This window comes from Mus caroli, unplaced genomic scaffold (genome assembly GCF_978045245.1).
Source record: "Mus caroli unplaced genomic scaffold, Mus_caroli_1 scaffold_4, whole genome shotgun sequence".
Lineage (NCBI taxonomy): Eukaryota > Metazoa > Chordata > Mammalia > Rodentia > Muridae > Mus > Mus caroli.
The window spans coordinates 26,555,443-26,578,198 of record NW_028227259.1 but is presented as its reverse complement, the minus strand read 5'-3'; the positions used below and the strand labels follow the sequence as shown (position 1 = coordinate 26,578,198).

The 22,756-nt window shown below is 41.1% G+C and overlaps 1 protein-coding gene across 1 annotated transcript; it reads left to right on the top strand.

Annotated features, from left to right (window-relative positions):
- The first annotated feature begins 787 nt into the window (after positions 1–787).
- On the top strand, positions 788–5,009 carry LOC147005063 (disks large homolog 5-like). The gene is made up of 5 exons (XM_085836153.1): positions 788–951; positions 1,939–2,098; positions 3,307–3,450; positions 4,083–4,266; positions 4,764–5,009. The coding sequence occupies exons 1-5, from the start codon at positions 813–815 to the stop codon at positions 4,938–4,940; spliced, it is 804 nt and encodes a 267-aa protein (XP_085692279.1). The 5' UTR covers positions 788–812; the 3' UTR covers positions 4,941–5,009.
- Positions 5,010–22,756: the final 17,747 nt, after the last annotated feature.

Below are 22,756 nucleotides of genomic sequence, written 5' to 3'. Positions count from 1 at the left end.
GTCTATAGTATTACCCTATACTTTCTGCCTGCACATCCGCACCTCTGTTGAATATATTATTTATTTCATACAGAAACTCATGGTCTAGCACACAGAGGGCTATAAGCAATACTGATCGGTGAGATTGGTGCAGTGAGAAAAGCCCCCACACAATCTGATGGTCACACATTGGTGGCTCCATATTTCAGTTTCCTTTGCCAAAAGATCTCTAGAATGTTGTCAGAAGCATGATGACTGCATGTCTCCCTCCTAAGGGATCTTGGGGCAAATTTCAAATGCTAAACACAAGGCTTCATGAGTGTGGTCCCTAACACACACCCACACTGCAACCAGCCCTGAAGGCTCAGCATGGATGAGATTTCATGCACCTGTATATGATTAGACAGGAGTAGATTTTGGCTGCATATTCAAACTGGTATGATTTCTCACTAAGTTTTAATGGCTCCTATTGCTGATTGAGGAAAATTTAAGGTAGGATGAGATATTTCTGAGAAGGGTTTGGAAAGGAAACACAGAGTTAGATACATAGGAATTACTTAGGTGTGGCCAATCAAGCCTAGAGCAAACCCTGGCTTTGGAAGGAGGATGTGCTCAATGGCTATGCCCCAGGAAAGAGCAGCTCAGCTTCCTGTCAGTACAGGGAGAACATTAGCAGGGAACCAAAGGCTTTATGTAGTCCATGACATCAGCAGTCCCTTCTTGGACATTCTATTGTCTCCTGGAGAGTTCTAAGCAACCTCTGTGATGTCACCAGTGTTGTAGTTACAACAAGCTGACTGAGATTTCTCAGTCAGAGACTGGACATTGCAGTGATGGCCCTGCTTGCCCGACTTGGTAGACTTTTTCAGAGAACCAATGTGGATGGGAGAGAGACCAGAGAGGGGAGGAAGGATGCTGGCCTTCCATCTGAGAGTAATGAAGGACGAAGGAGGTGGACTTGGCAAATGAGGAGTAAGTCCTGGGAAGTGGATGTTGAGCTTCCTGGTAGGGGTGGCCTGAGCTGGCCTTTCTAGTAATGTGGAACTGGAGACTCTGGGTAGCAAAAAAACTTCCATGGTTATCACAATTCTTGAATCATCAAGGATTTCAGAACAGTACTTTTCCATCCCCTAAGGCAGGAGTTGGCAAGGTCAAAGCTGTTGGGCTATGAACTTCAAGTCTTGACTTGCACTGGGTATTGTGGGTGTTACTTGGGGACAGAATGAGACCATCAGGAGTGACAGCGGGTCTAAGCTATGCCAGTTTGAGGGAAGGAATACCTGCATTTCAGTCCATGGCTTCTTTAAGCTCCTGTAGTTATCTGACATTAGTCACAGGGAGAGAATGGTGCTCCAGACCATGATGTCATGTTCTCAGAACTACTCTGACCTCCTGTTTGTGACAGTTCCTACCTTACCTTTCTTTATCACCAATTGTGGGTGGCAGCCATTTCTATACTGTAAACAAAGAACAAGCAGTTGATAGACCCAGAGGGGGATTCTATTTTTATTTCTGGGATGTTTTGTGTTTCAGGGGGGAAGTTGATCATTGTGATGAACATATTCTCCCCCTGCCTGACTTATTAAACAAATTCCTTGGCTTAGAGTAACAGGTAGGATATCTGAGCATCTCCAAGATCTCAAATACTTGTGATAGTGAATTTGTAGTCTGACTTGTGAAACCACAGGGCTCAGGGCTCTGAAGCCAAGTTGTACCCTGAAGAAGACATCTCTCTGGTCCTCATAAGCACGTTTAAGGGGGAATGAGGATACATCTGGCTACTTACATCACCTGATCTCTCTAGAGTGATGGTAGAACTGAGATCCACTCAGAAGAAATCTCATGCTGGGACCAATCTCTTGGTGGTGTCACTAGGTTACAGGCCTTTTTCCTTCTCTTTGGTAAGTCCACACTCTTTGCATTCTCACATCAAGTATTCTCATATTCATCTACCTACAGTGGCTCACAGACAGACATCATCCCCTATACCTGTCATGAGCAAGGAGCAGTTTGAGAAGGAAGAGAACGAGCTGATCAAAGAGATCCAGCTCACTACCCAGGAGACAAATGAGCTGAGAGATCGCCTGATCTATGTGACCGAGGGATCCATGAACAAGAGGTATACCTTGCTCCATACCTGTGGTGTCATTCCGGGGTCTGCAATGCCTCCTTCATCTTATGCTTTTAAAGGGGTGGGTTCTAGGAAGCTATACCACCAGAACATAATTGGGCCTCACTTCATGCCCCTAAATACTTATTAGAGGAGTGGCCACACCTGAAGTTTTGTCAGGAGCGAGAAGGGAAATAGACTCTTCTGCTCCCTCCACTGAAAAGACGAACTTGGAGTCTGAGTGAAGAACTCAGGGATAGAGGCAGTGATGATTTCCTAGGGTTCATTTGGAAAGCCTTTGCTAGGTGATGGGAGTTTGTAGTTGTGTTTTTACTTGTCTCCCAGGTGACTGAGTGTTGGAACCTCCAGGTAGCAGCTGGAGGGGCCTGGTCCCACATGGTTCTTCTCAGTGCTTGATTAGTATGCCTGAAGTTCATGCCTGTTCCTGTTTGTCTGTGTGCCTTATACTCTGAGGCAGTAATGTTGCATGCATTACTCTACCTCTCATTGTGTTCCCTTTGTCTCTGTCTCTCTTTCTCTTTCATTCTCTCACTCTTTGTTTCTCCATCCTGTGTATAGGTCTAAGTCTGTGAGTCTATGTGCATGCACAGGTACAGACCTGTGAATATGTTTTGTATGTTTTTATTTCTCTCCACAATTTGGAATCTAGGGGTAGGTGTTTTGGCCTGAGGATTTACTTACCTAAGAGTATCCAGGTGAGGTGGGTCCTGAGGCCTGGTAGTCCCCACTTTAAATAGCATTGCACTTTGACTATGTTGTCACATGTGTTAGTACTTTTGTATTTTGGGGGCAGATTATAAATCTGTGGTGATGTCTGGACTCATCTCCAGAATTATATATAATAACTGTCTCTACAGTATTAGGTATCCAGGATTTAGAATCCCTTTTATGGAAACAGGGAAAACACCATCACAGCTGTTTGGTGGGTAAAGACCTGTAGCCTAGACCCCTGAGAACATAACTGCTTAGTCTGCCCTTCAGACCTACTGAGTAACGCAGGGAGCCAGGGCACCCTCAATCTAGATGCCTAGCTTCTGGTGTTCAGGGGCCAGGATAGCCAGTTTCCCAAGGTTAAGAAAATCCCAGCATTTAGAATGCAGTGTGTGGTTTCCATGGCTGCAGTAGTCCAGGACCCAGCCTGAGTTCATGTGTTACTAAAAGCCTAAGTTTATGGAGTTCTGTCTTCCTGGGGCCAGGCCCTACCACAGGCCAAATGGACACTATAAAGAACTGAAATTAAAGGAGAAGGAGATCATGACATTCCTACATGAATTAGAGAACAAGAACATGGAGGCCCGAGAGAACAAGCAGGAGCTCATGAAGGAGATAAATTTCTATCGGTAAGTACTTGTCTGGGAGGCCAACACTTGTGAAATGGCCATTTCTGCCTTCCTTTGTTTCTGGTCGGGAGACTGCAGGTCTGGTTCTATACTTTATGCTTTTTAGGCATCAGTGTCCCTTGGATTTTTGGACTCAGTTTTCCTAGGTCTCTAGGAGACTGTTACCACTGCCAGTGTTCTCCAGGCATCCTCAGGAGCCTCTAAACAGACAAGTGATTCAGATCATCAGAAGGTTATTATGTTGTACTGGGCCTGTGGGGCTCAGGCAGGGTTTTACAGAGCTAAGTGAGGTGTAATATGAGGATAGAGTGCCCTCCCTTTGGTTCTAATGACTACCCTGATTGTAGTTGCACCCTACTAATTGGTATTGTCCCAATGCATGGGCTGTCATGAGTAGATGGAGATCCCTGTTTCTTTTGGAAAAACATGGACCCTTTTGGTGTTTGGACTGCAGCACAAATTTCTTCTTCCATGAAATGGCTATTTGCTGTTTGTACAGCTGTCATGGATGTATTCTGGTGGATTGTATTAGGTCTTCACAGGAATCAGGGTACATGTCAGGTTAATGGGACCTGTAAGTAGAAATGGGAGGAGGAGGCTGCAGGAACTTACCATGCAGAGTGTGTTTCCAGTAACCTGCACAGCCGGCTCCTGCTGGAGAAGAATCTTATAAAGAAGAATTTGGCAATATTGCAGCAGGAGAAGAAGGAAGTACTGGCTGATTGGGCCGTCATTCGTCAATGTTTGATGGAGTTGAACCTGAGTGGTACAGAAGAACAGGAGAAGACCAACAACCTAGAGACTAAAGAACATCAGGTAGGGACAAACAATTCGGCCAGGCTATGACTATCTGATAATTGGCACAATAGAATCTATCTTTGCTTCCTCCCACCAACTTTCTAATCCATACTTCCAAGCAGCCGCCCTCCTCATGGAATGTAGCTGTTCTTTGCTCTTTTTTCACACAAGTATTCAGGGAAGTTAGCCTCTTGTGAGACTCTGAATTAGCCTCTTTGGAGGCACTATTATCACTGGCAAGTGAACCTTTCAACTCTGCTTTAGTCTTCTGTCCACTCAGGGTGACAGGTGAATAACATGTCACATTCTTGCATGCATGTCTTCAGATAGGTGGAATGCTATGTGGAGGTTTGAGTGAATTCTTTGTCCTATCTGCAGATTTCACATCAGTAATTTCAGTTAGCATATTAATGTTGACTGTCCAGTAAAGATGAGGTAGTGGGAGATAAAGGTCTGACAGCTGCCATGCCTTTCCCCACCATTCCTGTGTCTTAGTAACTGCCTTCCTTTCCCAGGTCTCAGAAACTGCTAGAGAGCTGGGATTGGCCACAGCTAAAGAAGAGACCATCTTGCAAAATGCGTTGTCATGCCAGGAGGCCCCTGCTGACCCTGATCTCCAGCATCCAGAATCTTCCTCAGATGAATCTTCCTCAGATGAATCTCTTTATATCACATGTCCTGAGTGGGAATAGGCCCTAACTAGGAAGCCATGGCTGATTCAGGGTGTTATTCCCTTTTCTCTTCAGATAATTCCTCTTGGCAGAGAACAGAGGTGACTGCACTGCTAACAAATGTCCAAGAGGAGTAACAGGCTATAGGTCTGTGCTGCTAAAAGTGCAGAAAAAAGATGAACAATAATTTTTTTATAGTTTTGTTTGAAGTTTTCATTTTTTGTTCTTGGAGTTGTTGCTATGTTATTTAGAAGTTATATGTTCTTATTCTTTTATTTCATTGTTTATTTTAGCCTTTATCTCTATATTAATTGAAATTGTAAAACCTATTTTTTAAAAATTCTATTTCTTATGCAAAAAATGGATTTGCAAGTCGTGACTTTTGAGACCATCTTCCTTATTCAGGTTTTCTATCCCCTGCTGTAGACCTAGAACTCACATCCAGAGATGGATCTTTGTAAGTTTCAGACAGCCAGGGCTATATAGTAAAGTCATAGCCACCTAGGGGTATACAAGGTGATGAACTTTTGTGTATCAATAATTTTATTTACCCCATGGACACACACTTGGTGATGTAATCACTGCCATACTGCATCCATGGTGTCATGAATTCTCATACTCCTAACATATAGCACTCTGTCACACACACACATTCATTCATGATCCTGTGAACCAGATACTGAGGAATATACAATCATTGTTCTAGAGCTGCTGAGGATATAAACACATTCAGAAAGGAATACAAAATAAATCAGGAAGGCCAGAGCCATATGCTTCAGTTTACTTGCAACAGAGCATCAGTGATTGAGGCGAACAATAGCTTCCCTTTGGTTCTGGCCTGAAAAGGTCAGAGCCATTAACTGGGAGAAAGTTCAGGGGTCGTCCCTCCTGAAAGGGAGGGATGTCTAAACATGGCTTTCTGTGAGCCAGAGTTTTTCCTTGTTTCTAGTCAAGAGTTAATATTTACCCAGAGAGGAAAATGTCCTTGGGTCTGCAGATAACAGTTTCTTCTTGTGAAGTTTGTTCTCTTTCTGAGGAAATGACTCCAAAAATGATAATATTGTCTGCCTGGTGCAACTATGTAAAAATGTTATTGTTTGGGCCTAATTGGCAAAGTCATAACCCGTGTTTTTAAGCTGTAGAAATCAGTAAAGCTTTGCTTCTTGCCACAAGAGCATTAGTCTGTATGTTTCTTTAAGGCATTCACAAAGCTCATCTTCGTCAAGTGATAACCACACAGCAGACATAATGACCTTCCATTTCTTGCTGGGAAATAGCTTTTAATAGATGCTGTTGTCCTTGACCATAAACTTGCTTTGTTTTGCTGTTGCTGATTAGACTTATGTTGAACATTTATGTGAATGGGTGTTTTTCCTACTGAATATAATACTGTATGTGGCTCCTCCTGAGGGACATTTCCCTCAGAGCACAGATGGAATCACAACCATTCCTGGAGATGATTGTTAGGTACCATGTGGGTCTTCTTCTGAGTAGCAGATGTTCTAACCTGTCAGGCATCCCCACACTTCCTGCCGTTGGCTTTTGCCCTTCCAGTGAATATGCTGTATTAGATGAACAGGATCAAATCCACTTGAGTGGAGAATCTCAGAAGATCTGTAGGTACAGTGCCTGACCTGCCCACACTCAGTGTCCTAGGCTACCAGGCATGTATACACGGCTCTGATATTACCACTGCTATTTCTGTGTTCAGAGCCTTTTAAGTGAACAAAAAGGGGTGGAAGGAATATTGCTGTTTGTGTGCTCTGCTCCCTCAAGAGTCCCTAAAAACAGGTGCAGTCAGGTGAAATCTTAATTGATCAGATAAGGCTAGAGGCTCTTATTGGGCAGGGGGAAGAAAGGCAGAGCTGAGATTTTTAGAGAGGGGAAGTGAGATGGAGAAGAGAGAGGGAATGAAGGACAAAATAAGGAGGAATAGGAAGATGGTGCTGGACTACGGGCCTCTAGGGGCCATAAGTAACTGGGGATTTCATAAATGGGAAATAGAGTAATGTAGGTACATTTTCCTGATCTAAGTGTGCAGGTTGTATTTGTATGTGTTGAGTTTTGCATTGTTTACGTGGGCATTTTGTGGTTGTAGATTTCCCCTAATAAATTTGTCTGGCATATTACAAGGGTTTTGTGTTATTATTTTAAGAGGTAAAGGGGAAGTGTGAGAGGCAGCCAGCTCACTGGAGGCTAGCCACAGGTGGTGGATGGCATTGGAAGTATGAACAGCCTGGCAGCAGCTAAACATGGGAAACAGGGCAATAGTGCTACATGGGGCTGGCCACTCAAGGTTAATGAGATCGTCTTTCCTGTCCCTAACCACTTTAGCATGGATTGGGTTTTGTTTTTATGTTTTGCTGTTTTTCTTTTTTGTTTTTTTGTTTATTTTTTTGCTATAAGCTACAATAATGTATTTATTTTTGTTCTAAGCATAGTAGCAAACTGTTCTACTTGATAAAAAAATAAAAGATCCCTCATGACCTGTTTTTTTGCCTGTGATCCAAGCCCTCCCCAAACTGTGTAAAATCCCTGTGTGATAAGTTTGTTGCAAAGTGGGAGTCTTAACACAAGAACAGGGTAGGTGGTGAAGTGAAGGGTGTAATGTGTAGGCAGCCGCACACCCAAAAGATGCCCTGGACCTCCAGTACACCAGTGCCTTAAACAAAGCCATTGCACAGGTTCCAGCCCGAATCTGGCGCCAAACCTTCTGAGAGGGTGTTACACATCAAAGGGTCCGACATACTGACAAATCCCAGGAGGACACATAGCTCTCCACAGTGCTGGGGTGGATATAGGCGGTCCTCCAGGGGTTTCCCTGAGTTCCCCAGTAGCATGGAGGTGTTCCTGAAATAAAGAAAGCTGTTGAGAAGAATCTGACCTTGTTGCATATTTTCTTGCTGGACAAGGTGAGCACAACAGTAATGGGGAAATCTGGAAGAGTATTGGGTGGCCTAGGGCAAGCCAGCTGCTGTAAGCACTCAGCATACACACCTATTATCCCCTGCTGTGTCTACTCTTATCCATATTTGTACATGTAGGAGACTTTTCTGTCAGCTTCTGTAATTTGTACATAGTTATTTAATTTGGGTTATAAAAAAGTTTACTGTAAGAATGGCATATTGAAACATGCTTCCCTGCACCCAAATTCAGAATAGCTACAGTCACAGTCCTGTAGAATACATACTCCTCTTGCAAACAAAACAGGTTCAGAAACCAAAAATATTAACAATAAATAACAAAAAAAAAACCCATCCACACAGATCAATTTTAAGAGTTCAGATGTCATAGGATCTATTTTCTTCTTTACATGAAATTTTAACTCCAGAAAGGAAGGCAACATAAAGTGAATTACCATGCTGTATGGCCTACTGTGCAAGGAGAAGTGACTTGGGCATTTCCAGTACTGTATATAAAGAAGGTATTCATAACAAAGCTGCCTGTCACAGTTGGGATTTGCTACACATCTCATAAAAGTCTCTTCTTGGTCAAATCCCCCTAAGTTCTCCCTGATTTAATCCTAAGAAAAGCCTTGAGCTGCAGTGCAATGGACAAAGATTCAACCCAAGACAGCCACCACCATGCAAGTGACTAGTAGAGGCTATCCTAACTATGCATGTCTTGGACCTAGTAGCCAAAAGTGTCTTTCACTGTTTCTCCACAGGGGCTAGCTAAGCAACTGTGAACCTAACCAGCTACAGCAGTCTCCAGGCCCAGTCCCCTGCACTCCTAAACTTGGACCTGACTGAAAGAAAAGATGGGGAAAATCTAACAATAATTCCTTCGTTTACTTCTATTGCTGCTAACATAATCGTTATTGTTGTTATTCCCAGGGAAGGCCCTGGGTCTACACTGTAATAAGCAATAATATTGATCTCTTTTCAATAGCTAGGCAGCTGTCAAAGCATCTCACTTAAACAACATCAATGTGAGGTCTGGATTCTTATCATCTATGACAGATAAGGAAGCCAAAGCTCAGTATGATGGACCCACTTGCCCAAGGCTGTACTTAGAGCATGGCGCTGAGAAAATGTCAGTCTGATTATGGTCACCCACTCTTCCTTCTCTTATACCACACCCAGCTGGCAGGGTAACAGACCATCTGCCCATATACACCTTTGAATTAGTCCTGACCCCTCATCACTGCTCCCCCTAGTGGTCAAAGTGATCAATGCTCTACTCCCTACAAGCAAGAGTGAGCAAGTCCTCATCTTGTGAGGTGAGTGAGGACTGAATGAGGCACAGGGGAGCCTGGCACTCTCAGGAGTCCAGTCATGAGGCTGTGGCTCTCCAGCTGGCTCCACAGCCCACTCCCTCACCCTGTCCTTGATGTGGTGATGTGCTGAACCCATGCTGGTATAATAGCCATCTTTGCTTTCAACTTTCTAGCTCCTATTAATTCTGTCTATCCAGAAAGGTGACAAACTTACTCTGCTTAGAAAGAAAAGCAAGTCTGAAACACAAGAAAAATAACACTAATTTTGTTATGTTTTGGTTTTTCGAGACAGGGTTTCTCTGTGTAGCTCTGGCTGTCCTGGAACTCAATTTGTAGACCAGGCTGGCCTCGAACTCAGAAATCCACCTGCCTCTGCCTCTGGAGTGCTGGGATTAAAGGCGTGCGCCATTACTCCCGGCAAAAAATAAAACTTTTATGCTTTTGTTTTACTTATGATTTTTGTTTTAAAGTCCAGATCTACCCTCTGTCTCTTCCACATCCCATACCTCCTCCCCTGTCCCTCCTCTGTCCACGAGGTTCCCCAAACCCACCCCACCAGACCTCTAATCTTCCAGAGACCTCAGTCTCTTTAGGGTCAGTTGCATCTTCTCTGACTAAACCCAGACCCAGCTATCCTTTCCTGTATATGTGTGAAGCCATAGCACCTAGGGATCCACAAGGCGATGGTCTCTTGTGTGTGGATCAAGTGGCTTACCCCATGTACACACACTTTAAGATGTATTCACCTCCATACTGTATCCATGCTGTCATGAATTCTCCTACTCCTAACATAAAGTACTCTGTAACACACATCTATCCATGGCTCTGTAGCCAAACATTGAGAAATATACTGTCATTGCACTACAGCTGCTGAGGAAATAAAAACCATCACAAAAGAATATAAAATAAGTCAGGAAGACCAGAGTCATGTGCCTCAGTTTTGCTTGCAATACAGCATCAGTGATAACCACACACCAGATATAATAACCTTCCAAGTCACTCTGGGAAATAGCTTTTGATAGATGCGGTTGTCCTTGAATATAAACTGCTGTGTTTTGTTAGTGCTAATTAGGAAGGACAATTGAAGCTCCCCTTTTGCCATAGAAGATCTAAGAATATATTGTGGAAGTACTTGTTCCAGGTGACTGTGTAAGTATTTACTGAATAGAACTGACTCAGCCTGGAGATGAATCAGAGAGTTAATGTGTGAAAGAATTAATCCCCTCTCATTGATGTCAGATAAGGGCATCCTTTGGTACATATGCAGCTGGAACCATGGGTCCTCTTTGGTTGGTGTTTTGTCCCTGGGAGCTCTGGGGGAATCTGGTTGGTTGATTTTGTTGTTCTTCCCAAGGGGATGCAAGCCCTTTCAGCTCCTCCAGTCCTTCCCGACCTTTAATATTCTTGAAATCAGAGTAACTTAATATTTATAAAATAACTGAAAAGATTTTCTTTTTCCTGTTTTTCTACTTTCTTATTCCCGTAAACTTTCTCCTTCAGCTATATCAGGACTTTGTGTGTGTGTGAGTATATGTGTGTGTGTGAGTGTTTGTGTGTTTGTGCATGTGTATTTGTGTGTGTGTGAGTAATTTATGTGTTACGCTTTGTTGATGTTTATTTAACTTCTCTAAAGGTTCTCAGGAAGAAGGCTTCTGGAACACACCCATCTCACTTCCACTAAGTCCTGTTCTCAAACTGTATAGTGTCCTCACCAATAGGGATTTACCTTCTAGTTTTAGGAGACAAAACAGGGAGAAAGCAGTTGATTACTTGTATTATCCCTTGGGCTCCCTTAACCATCAACCCAAAGGAGGTTTTCTATGCCTTGTAATATGTCTTTTGTTATGTAGTCTATGGGTCCTGAGGGAAGCATTTTCACACCAAGTAATTATATATATATATATATGGATACACATACGTAATGTGTGCGTGTGTTTGTGTGTGTGTGTGCATGCAATTTTAGATAAATATAACATGGTATATTTTTTATATTTTCTCAAGTATTTTATTGTTATTTATTTATTTTTTCTTTTTTATTAGATATATCCTTTATTAGCCGGGCGTGGTGGCGCACGCCTTTAATCCCAGCACTTGGGAGGCAGAGGCAGGCAGATTTCTGAATTCGAGGCCAGCCTGGTCTACAAAGTGAGTTCCAGGACAGCCAGGACTATACAGAGAAACCCTGTCTCGGAAAACCAAAAAAAAAAAAAAAAAAAAAAAAGATATATCCTTTATTTACATTTCAAATGTTACCCCTTTCCTAGTTTCCCCTCCAAAACCCCCTAATCCTTCCCTGCTGCCCCTGCTCCCCAAACCACCCACTCCCATTTCTGGTCCTGGTATTCCCCTATACTTGGGCATAGAGCCTTCACAGGACCAAGAGCCTCTCCTCGCATTGATGTTCCCTCTCTTCTTCTACAATGTTCTTTCTCCTCCTTCAACAACTATACTTCTGTTTTTTCCATTCTTTACTTCATATCACCTGTACCCGGCTATAGCTCTCTCTAGAGCTTCTTCTTTTCATATATGGTCTTCCTTTTCTTTCATGTCTTCTGTGGTTGCTCCAAGTTATGGACTTACATCTAAAGATTGGGAGATAGGAAACACAAATGATCAACATCATGTGGAGTTTGTTCTTCTTGTGTATGGTTTATATCACTCAGTGTATTTTTTAGGTTCATGCATTTAGCTGAAACTTTCTTGAATTCATTTTTCCTCACAATTGAATAATGCCTTGTGTGTATGTGCCCTGTTTTCCTTATCTTTTCATCAGTTCAAGGACATTTAGATGGTTTAAATTCCCTACCTATTGTTACTACAGTACCAATGAACATAGCTGAGCAGATTTCTGTGGAGTTGGATGTCATTCCATTGGACCATAGGTAAAAGAGTGGAATGTTGAGTGATATGTAGATTTACTTTTAGCTCTTTGAGATTTCTCCATATTAATTTGGAGAGCAGATGTATCAATATGTAAACTCAGGAGTTAGGGTTTTCCTTTCCCCACATCATTTTCTGTATTTATCATCATTTCCTTTTAAATTTTTCCTTTTTTCATGTTTATTGAAAATATTTTTTCTTTTCTTATTAGATATTTTCTTCATTTACATTTCAAATGCTTTCCCAAACGTGCCCTATAGCCTCCCCCAGCCCTGCTCCCCTAACCACTCACTCTCACTTCATAGCCCTGGCTTTCCCCTGTACTGAGTCATAGAAAGTTTGCTAGACCAAGGGACCTCTCTTCCCAATGACGGCCAACTTGACCATCTTCTGCTACATATGCAGCTAGAGACATACTTTCTGGGGGTACTGAAAGTTCATATTGTTATTCCCCCTACAGGGTTCCAAATCCCATCAGTTCTTGGGTACTTTCTCTAGCTCCTACATTGGGGGCCCTATATTCCATACCATAGATGACTGTGAGCATCCATTTCTGTATTTGCCAGGCATTGACATAACCTCACATAAGTCAGCTATATCAGGGTCCTTTTAGCTCATTCTTGCTAGCATATGCAATAGTGTCTGAGTTTGGTGGCTAATTATGGGATGAACCCCCAGGTGTGCAATCTCTGGATGGTCGATCCTATTCTCAAAGACCAAACTTTGTCTCTGCAACTCCTTCCATGGGTATTTTATTCCCTATTCTAGGAAGGAATGACATATCCATGCAGTTGGTTTTCCTTCTTCATTTTCTTGTGTTTTGGAAGTGGTACCTTGGGAATTCTAGGTTTCTGAGCTAATATCCACTTATCAGTGAGTGCATATCAAGTGACTTCTTTTGTGATTGGGTTACCTCACTCAGGATGATATCCTCCAGATACATCCATTTGCCCAAGAATTTCATAAATTCATTGTTTTTAGTAGCTTAGTAGTACTCCATTGAGTAAATGTACCACATTTTCTATATCCATTCTTCTGTTGAGTGACATCTGAGTTCTTTCCAGCTTCTGGCTTTTATAAATAAGGCTTCTGTGAACATAGTGGACATGTGTCCTTACTCCCAGTTGGAACATTTTCTGGGTATATGCCCAGAAGAGCTATTGCTGGATCTAGTGGTAGTACTAGGCCCAGTTTTCTGAAGAACCTCCAGACTGATTGCTAGAGTGGTTGAACAAGCAATGGGGGAGTGTTTCTCTTTCTCCACATCCTTGCCAGCATCTGCTGTCACCTGAATTTTTGATCTTAGCCATTCTGATGAGTGTGAGGTAGACTCTCAGGATTGTTTTGATTTGCATTTCCCTGATCAGTAAGGATGTTGAACATTTTTTCATGTATTTCTCAGCCATTCAGTATTCCTCAGTTGAGAATTCTTTGTTTAGCTCTATACCCCATTTTTAATGGGGTTATTTGAATTTCTGGAGTTCAGCTTCTTGAGCTCTTTGAATATATTAGACATTAGTCCCCTATCAGATTTAGGATTGGTAAAAATTCTTTCCCAATCTGTTGGTGGTCTTTTTGTCATATTGACAGTATCTTTTGCCCTACAGAAGCTTTGCAATTTTATGAGGTCCCATTTGTCCATTCTTGATCTTGCAGCACAGGCCATTGCTGTTCTGTTTAGGAATTTTTCCCCTATGCCCATATCTTCGAAGGTTTTCCCCACTTACTCCTCTATAAATTTCAGTGTCTCTGGTTTTATGTGGAGTTCTTTGATCCACTTAGTATTGAGCTTTGTACAAGAACATAAGACTGGATCAATTCACATTCTTCTACATGATAACTAGCAATTGTGCCAGCATCATTTGTTGAAACTACTGTCCTTTTTTTTCCACTGGATGGTTTTAACTCCATTGTCAAAGATCAGGTGACCATATGTGTGTTGGTTCATTTCTGGACTTCAATTCTATTCCATCGATCTTCCTGTCTGTGGCTGTACCAATACCATGCAGTTTTTATCACAATTGCTCCATAGCACAGCTTGAGGTCAGGCATGGTGAATCCCCCAGAGGCTCATTTATTGTTGAGAATAGTTTTTGCTATCCTAGGTGTTTTGTTATTCCACATGAATTTGCAAATTGCCCTTTCTAACTCAGTGAAGAATTGAGTTGGAATTTTGATAAGGATTGCATTATATCTGTAGATTGCTTTTGGCAGGATAGCCATTTTTACTATATTAGTCCTGTCAATCCATGAGAATGGAAGATCTTTCCATCTTCTGAGATCTTCTTCAATTTCTTTCTTCAGAGACTTGAAGTTCTTGTCTTACAGATCTTTCACTTCCTTAGTTTAGTCACACCAAGGTATTTTATATAATTTGTGACTATTGAGAAGGGTGTTGTTTCCCTAATTTATTTCTCGTCCAGTCTATCCTTTGTGTAGAGAAAGGCCACTGATTTGTTTGAGTTAATTTTATATCCAGCTACTGTGCTGAAGCTGTTTATCAGGTTTAGGAGTTTTCTGGTGTGTGTTTAGGGTCATTTATATATACTATCATATCATCTGCAAATAGTGATATTTTTGCCCTCTTCCTTTCCAATTTGTTTCCCCTTGATCTCCGTTTGTTGTCCAATTGCTCTGGCTAAGACTTCAAGTACTATATTTTGTAGGTAGGAAGAAAGTGGGCAGCCTTGTCTAGTCCCTGATTTTAGTGGGATTGCTTCCAGCTTCTCACCATTTAATTTAGTTGGCTACTATTTTGCTGTATATTGCTTTTATCATGTTTAGGTATGGGCCTTGAATTCCTGATCTTTCAATGACTTTAATCATGAAGGGGTGTTGGATTTTGTCAAATGCTTTCTCACCATCCTACGAGATGATCATTTGGGTTTTGTCTTTGAGTTTGTTTATATAGTGGCTTATTTGATGGATTTCTGTATATTAAACCATCCCTGCATCCCTGGAATAAAACCTACTTGGTCAGGATGAATGATTGTTTTGATGTGTTCTTGGATTTGGTTTCTGAGGATTTTATTGAGTATTTTTGCATCGATATTCATAAGGGAATTGGTCTGCAGTACTCTTTTTTTGTTGGATCTATGTGTAGTTTAGTTATCAGAGTAATTGTGGCTTCATAGACTGAATTGGGTAGAGTTCCTTCTGTTTCTATATTGTGTAACAGTTTTAGGAGAGATGGTATTAGTTTTTCTTTGAAGGTCTGATAGAACTCTGCACTAAAGCCATCTGGTCCTGGGCTTTTTTTGGTTGGGAGACTATTGATGACTGCTTCTATTTCTTTGGGGGAAATGGGACTGTTAATATCGTTAATCTGATCCTGATCCCTTAAGGAATTATAAGAAAACACAATCAAACATGCCATGGGATTGAACAAAACCATCCAAGATCAAAAATGGAAGTAGAAACAAACAAACAAACAAACAAACAAACAAACAAAAAAAACCTCAAAGGGAGAGGACTCTGGAGATAGAAACCCTAAGAAAGGTATCAGGAACCATGGATGTGAGCATCAGCAACAGAATAAAAGTGATGGAAGAGAGAATCTCAGGTGCAGAAGATTCCATAGGGAACATGGACACAACTATCAAAGAAAATGCAAAATGCAAACAGATCCTAACACAAAACATCCAGGAAATCCAGGACACAATGAGAAGACCAACCCTATGGATAATAGGAGTAGATGATAATGAAGATTTTCAACTTAAAGGTCCAGGAAATATCTTCAACAAAATTATAGAAAAAAAAACTTCCCTTACCTAAAGAAAGAGATGCCCATGAACATACAAGAAGCCTACAGAACTCCAAATAGACTGGACCAGAAAAGAAATTCCTCCCAACACATAGTAATCAAAACAACAAATGCACTAAATAAAGACAGGATATTAAAAGCAGTAAGGGAAAAAGTTCAATTAACATATAAAGGAAGGCCTATTAGAATTACTCCAGTCTTGTCTGCCATTCTTGACAACTAGTCTTGAAATGGCCACATTGTCATTGGAGTGTCTCAGCTGAGGGTCTTGATGCCACCTGCCCTGTAATAATTGTAGATTAATGGGTTTCTAGACCTGGGATGTGTTTAAGGTGTACAGTATTTGACTAACATGCACAATGCTCTTGGTTCCATTCTAGTCTGCAGTGCTATAGGGAAAGACAAATACAATAAAGGACCCAATTATATGAGGTACAACCTACAACAAAAGGAGAGTCACCTTAGGGGCTTTTAAGTCACTCTAACACCCATCCTTCCCCCAGATCCCTCCTTGAATTCTATTTCTTGTGTATTTTCATTAATTTTCATGTGTTTCATGGTGTGGGAAAATGTGCACAGTGTGTGAGTGTGTGTGTCTGTGTGTGTGTGTGTGTGTGTGTGTGTGTGAGAGAGAGAGAGAGAGAGAGAGAGAGAGAGAGAGAGAGAGAGAGAGAGAGAGAGAGAGCATAAATACAGATACATAGCTTATAAAATTCTTTGCTTTAGATAATCAGTTGATGACTTGGGTCAGTAGGTATTCATCCTTGCTGCCAAGCCTAGAAACCTGAATTTCTTCCTTGGAATGCACATGGTACAGACAACATTCATCCCACAAAATCCTCTGGTCTTCATGTTTGTGTGTGTATGTGCATCTGTGAACCCATTGTATTTCTGTACAAAATGCTTTTGAAGACCATAGTGAAAAATGCTGTGGAGGAATCCTCCAGATTTCGGCTCCTAATGTCTCTGGGCACCTTGCAGGTTACACTGACATGCTGGGCTACATCAACACACCCTGAATCCTTCCAGGGTGGCTGTTCTCAGTGAGGGAGTGGTGTGCATCTCCGCCATGTAGATCAGCAAGATTTTGATGTATTGCATTCTGCAGTTCCTAAAGTGAGACAAAGCCTCATCTCATGGAGAGATAGGTAGGATTTGATGTCAGGGAACAAACTCAGGGCTGAATTCAGTCAATTTGATAAAAAGGGTACAATACAAATTATCAATATAACCAAGACCCAGTTCCTTGAGAAAAGTTAACAGGATAGACAAATGTTTTGCCAAACTGACTGAAAGGCAGAGAGTCCATTTCCAAATTAACAAAATCAGAAATGGAACAGGAGGCCTAGCAGTGGAAACTGAGGAGATTGAAAGAATCATCAAGTTTTACTGCAGAAGCTTGTACTGCAGAAAATTGGAAAATCTAAATGGAATGGGTTATTTCTAAACAGTTATCAACTATCAAACCTAAATCAAAATCTGGTCTAGTAACTAACAGTTTCATGAGCCCTAAGGAAATAGAAACAGTCATCAAAAGTCTTCCATTCCAAAAAGCCCAGGGCCAGAAAGTTTTAGTGCAGGATTCTATGAGACATTCAACAAAGAGCTAATACTCCTCAAATTATTCACAAAATAGAAACAGAAGAAACATTGCTAACTCATTCTGTGAGGTCATACTCACTCTGATACCCAAACCACACAAAGTCTCAACATGGAAAGAGATATTCAGTCCAATTTCTCATTTTTTAACCTTTCCTAGCAAATTTTCTTATCTTGCTAATAGGGAAGAACATGTCTTCCTTGTGTATTTACAGTTGTGAAATTAGGCACTGCTATAGGACAGAAGGTGATTGTGTTGTAAGAAGTGATATAAATTGCCAGTGCCTGGCAAAACAGAAGTGGATGCTCACAGTTATCCACTGGACAGAGCACAGGGTCCGCAATGGTGGAGCCAGAGAATGGACCCAAGGAGCTGAAGGGGTTTGCATCCCCATAGGAGGAGCATCAATATGAACTAACCAGTACCACTAGAGCTCCTTGTGACTAAATCACCAAAGAATACACATGGTGGGACTGGTGTCTCCAGGTGCACATGTAGCAGAGGATGGCATAGTTGGTCATCAATGGAGGAGAGGCCCTAGGTCCTGTGAAGGTTCCATGACCCAGTAGAGTGGAATTCCAGGGACAGGAATGGGAGTGAGAGGTTTGGGGAGCAGGGAGTAGGGGGAGCAGATAGGGGATTTACAGAGGGGAATCTAAGAAAGGAGATAACATTTGAAATGGAAATAAAGAAAAATATCTAATTAAAAAAAAAGAAGTGATGTAGAATAGAGAGAAACATGCTCATAGGGAGGCTAAAATTAGACCAGAAAACTTCTAGAAACAATGAACAAATTCAGCAGTGTAGCAGGATGTAGAATCGACTGATGTTAATCTTTCTGATAGTGTTTGGGTAAGATATTGTACTCTTAAGTTAGGGAAACTCCATTTACATTTTTATATGTAGACATGTATGCTTGTACTTTGGGAAGGTTGTATAGTAGTAGAATTCCATACTTCTGAGTAGTCTTATTTTGAAAAATAATTGTAATTGTTTTCTAATCCAGTCATATGTATGTGTGCAAGTGAATGAGAATATTCACATGTAACCCACTTGCCAGAGAATATGTGTGGAGATCAGAAGGCAACATAAATAAGAGTCAGTGTCCTCTTTCCACTCTGTGTGATCAGGTTTTCAGTGTTGGCAGCAAGGGACTTTACCCACTGAGTCATCTTGACAGCACTTTAAACTTCATGTAATTTCAATTGTGCACTCTGGGATATCACCCAAGTGACTTTCATGGGAGGCCACCAAGGGGGATTAGTAATTAGTAATTTTTGCACGGTTTATATTGCCTTAGACTTTCATGCTCCTTACATTAGTGCATTAGACATTAGGGGCTATTTCACTTTTCAAGTTTTTAACAGGTGTATTCATTTAATTAATATCTTCACATTGTTCTGGTGAAGCTGAGTTGTGGTAGAGTTACGTGAGTAGTTTACCAGTTAAATCCTCACTTCAGGGTCAGAGAGGGCACAATGTATCCTCTATATTATGCCCAGAGGAGAATGCTCACTGGGGGGTATACCCTCAGTGCTTAGTACACCCAGTATGCAAATGTCATACTAACCAATTAACAGCAATCATCCTTGACTTCTATCACTTTGGGAATCTTATTTGGCACACCTAACACTAAGTGGTTGTTTCTGACCTAGGTTTTCTCTTAGCATGGCTTGGCTTGGCCCAGCTTGATACTGTGTGTAAGTTGGCACCCATGGCTTCAGAAGTAGTGTCAGTGTTCTAAGATCCCATTTGTGGGGGAGGGGAGGTTGCAAGTCACTGCCTGGTGGGTCCTACTGACCCTGCTCAGCACACCCCTTCAGCTTGCCCTCTGCCTCAGCTTCACATCTGACATTGCTGTCATGTGTGAAAAGTATTTCATGCCAGTTTCCACTGTACCTTGATGTGCCTGGGTCCACTTGCTTTCTTAAGAGATAACTTGCCAGGTTTAATCAGCTCATTTACAGATCTTTCAAAGAAAGTACATATTATTTTGATTGTTTTTTTAAAGGGTTTCATTGGTGAGGTTTCTCATCTCTCAACTTACCCATGGTCATATTTTTTAAGTCTTTCTAAATTGAGTACCATAAATCAGACACATATAAACAATTCCTGTGGACTATAAATGATATATGAATATTTATGTATTATGAATGTATTCATATAGTCACATTTGAGATTATTTTGTATAATATTGATAATATTGCAATCTTTTTTAACTAAAACAGTTTGAAATAATTGTAGATTCGCACATCTAATCAATCTTTAGACAAGGAATATAACACTTTCTTTCAGTGTCCTAGTTCTTCAGATACAACCCTCTAGAAAACTGCACTAGGAATCCTCCAACAGGGCCTTGGTGTTGACACAATCAAGATGCCACATCCTCTCTTTACTACAAGGATCACTTCTGCTATTTAGTAACCACACCCATGGTTTTACCTATTTCTTCAGATCCTGGATTTTACCGGTGTCTTATTTACTTTTCTATTGCCGTGCAGATACACCATGACCAAATAACTTACAAAACAAAGTAATTAATAGGGGGCTTGCTGGGCATAAATCCATGGTAAAAAGAATAGCAGTAGGCTAGGAGACAGGCATGGTGCTGTAGAAGTAGCTGAGAACTTATTTCTGATTCACAAGTTGGAGGTAGAGAGAAAAAGAGACAATGCCTGGCGTGGGCTTTTGAAATCTTGAGGCCTACCCACAGGGACATGATTCATCCAACAAGGCCATATTTCCTAATCCTTATTGAAAAAGTTCAACCAACTGGGGACCAAGATTTCAAATATATGAGTCGATGTGGACCATTGTTATTCAAACCACTATATCTGGCAATCACTCCATATCTTTTCAGAATATTATATGAATGCAATCCCTCAGTGTGTTAGCTTCTTGTTTCATTTGTTATGTGTCCACTTCTATAAATATAGAATCAACTTGTTGTATGTCAATGAATTATCTCACTTTATTGCTATGTAACATTTCAAAGAACAAATGCTTATGGGTGGCTTAACAATCACATTTTGGAAGGATATCATGTGAGTTGTTTTGGGGTTGGTAGTATTATAAATAAAGTGGATTCAGTTTGTGAAGAACAACCTAGATTCTTCCCAGTAGAATAGGTTTTATGCGGATCCCCATGGAATCCCTTTGGTCAACAACTCAACTAAATGTAACCTAATTCCAGAACTGGAAACTTCAATTGACTGACTACACATAGGAGCCAGTGGCTTAAACAAGAAGTTAATGAGGCTCCAATAAGTACATACCAGGTGCTCTTTTCTCAAGTTCACCAAAGTCATCTCCAATCCCTAAACACTGCATTCTCTCAGAGGACTCAATTTAGGCTAGCTAGTATGATGTCTTTGTAGGCGTCAGACCCATGGACTGACAGTTATAAACAGCCAGTGCTAATTAGTTTCCCAACAAAATAGACCAAACTCTGAAGAAATGTCTGATTCCAAATCTCAAGCACATTAAAAGTGGCTAACATGAATGTGTTTGAGTGGGTCACTAGGCAATCAAGCCCACCATCATAGTCTAGAAGATGGAGATAGTATTGATAATTGTCTACATAATGAAGAAGTTCATATGAGTCTGTTTAAAAGGACCCGAGGGACTCTAGACATGTTTCTACAGCCGGATCTAATCTGTCCTTGAATGCTGGTATTAGGCACTTGCTTGTCCAAGTAAGTTGCCTTGGCACCTAGTCACCTTGGCACCTCCTAGCAAGTTCAGCTCAATGATCTACTTAAATTGTTGGCCTTTGTTGGCCGCCTGGAACCCAGGGCTGTCATGACAGCAGTTGCTTGCTTCAACAGCAATGTATCTCCAGGAACTACACACTCCCTTTGCTAATATTCTTTATTTTATTTCATCTTATTCAGCTTTTGAAACTCTTTGTTTATTCAGGGTTACATTTGTATAGTACTGGCATATTGTAATTTTAGTGGAAGTTCTGAGTTCTTTTCTACAGTGGCTAAACCCACCACAAAATTTTGTTAGTTGTCCATTGTAGCCTACCACAGTTTGCTATGCCACTGTGTGTTATGTGTGCCCTTTGGAAGGATTGCAGTGATACCTCATTGAAGCCTTAGTCAGTGTTTCTCTAAAAACTAATGATGTTGAACATCTTCATTTGCTGAGTATAATCCCTATTTAGTGACATGTCTCTTACTGATCCTGTTATATTTCCAATTGAATATTTTATAATGAAATTTTATTTATGAATTTTATATTTGAGATAGTGGTCCTTGATGAAATTGGTGCCTTTCAAGTATTTACTTCTAGCTGTATCACATAACTTTGCTGGCTTCCATCACAGACTGAAAACTTTTGGTTTAAGGGAATAAAATGCAGGCTCAAAGTAGAATGCATACTTTATATGTGTAAGGTGCTGTATTCAAAATTGAGTTCAAAGCATTTGTTTTAACATTTGTGATAAAGCTCAATTTGTAATTTTTAAATGGGTTTTGCTTTTGATGTGAAGCCCAAGAACACTTTCTTTGGCCCTAGATGCTAAATGTTATCCTCTGATGTTACCTAAAGGATTCTACTTGTACAAAATTATACAAGCTTTGAGACAGGTCCTGTCTAAAAGAAATGCAGGGAAAAAGATGGAGCCCAAATTAATGGAATAACTGACCAGTAACGAGCCCACCTTGAGACCCATCCCATGGGCAGGCACCAGTCTCTGACACTATTACTGATGCTATGTTGTGCTTTCAGACAGAAGCCTAACATAGATGCTCTCTGAAATGCTCTACCCAGCAGCTGACTGAGACAGATACAGATACCCTTACCCAAACACTGGACAGAGGTTGGGGACCTCTTGCTGCAGGTAGGAGAAGGATTGGAGTCCTTGAAGGAGATGGCAACCGCACAGTAAGATTGACAGTGTCAATTAGCCTATACCCCTGGAGCACCCAGAGACTGTGCCATCAACCAAAGAAGATATTTGGGCTTCTCTGATGCCACTGGCACATACGTAACAAGGCACATATTCCTTGTCTGGCCTCAGTAGGGGAGGATGCACCTAATCCTGCAGAGACCTGATGCAACAGGGTAGGGTCGACCTAGTGGGAGCTGCCCTCTCAGAGGGAAAGAGAATAGGAGGTAGGGGAAGAGTGGCAGCATGTGGGATGTAAATAAATACAAAATTATAAAACCTTAAAACTCTATAGTATAGGACAGTAATAGAGGATAATAGAATATAGGATAGGATAACCCTATAGTATAATAGAAGTCAGTTTGGAATTAATTTTTGAAGTTTGATGTTAGGTGGATTTCACCATATTTGTGGAGGTGCACTTGTCACTCCAGTATCAATTGCTTAAAGGGCTGTCCTCCCCCAACCATCAAAGTGCTTT

Coding starts and splice junctions, on each gene's coding strand:
- LOC147005063 (XM_085836153.1), top strand. CDS start 813: ATGGCCCTGCTTGCCCGACTTGGTAGACTTTTTCAGAGAACCAATGTG. Junction 952..1,938: donor GTGGACTTGGCAAATGAGGA/GTAAGTCCTGGG, acceptor ATCTACCTACAG/TGGCTCACAGACAGACATCA. Junction 2,099..3,306: donor GAGGGATCCATGAACAAGAG/GTATACCTTGCT, acceptor TCCTGGGGCCAG/GCCCTACCACAGGCCAAATG.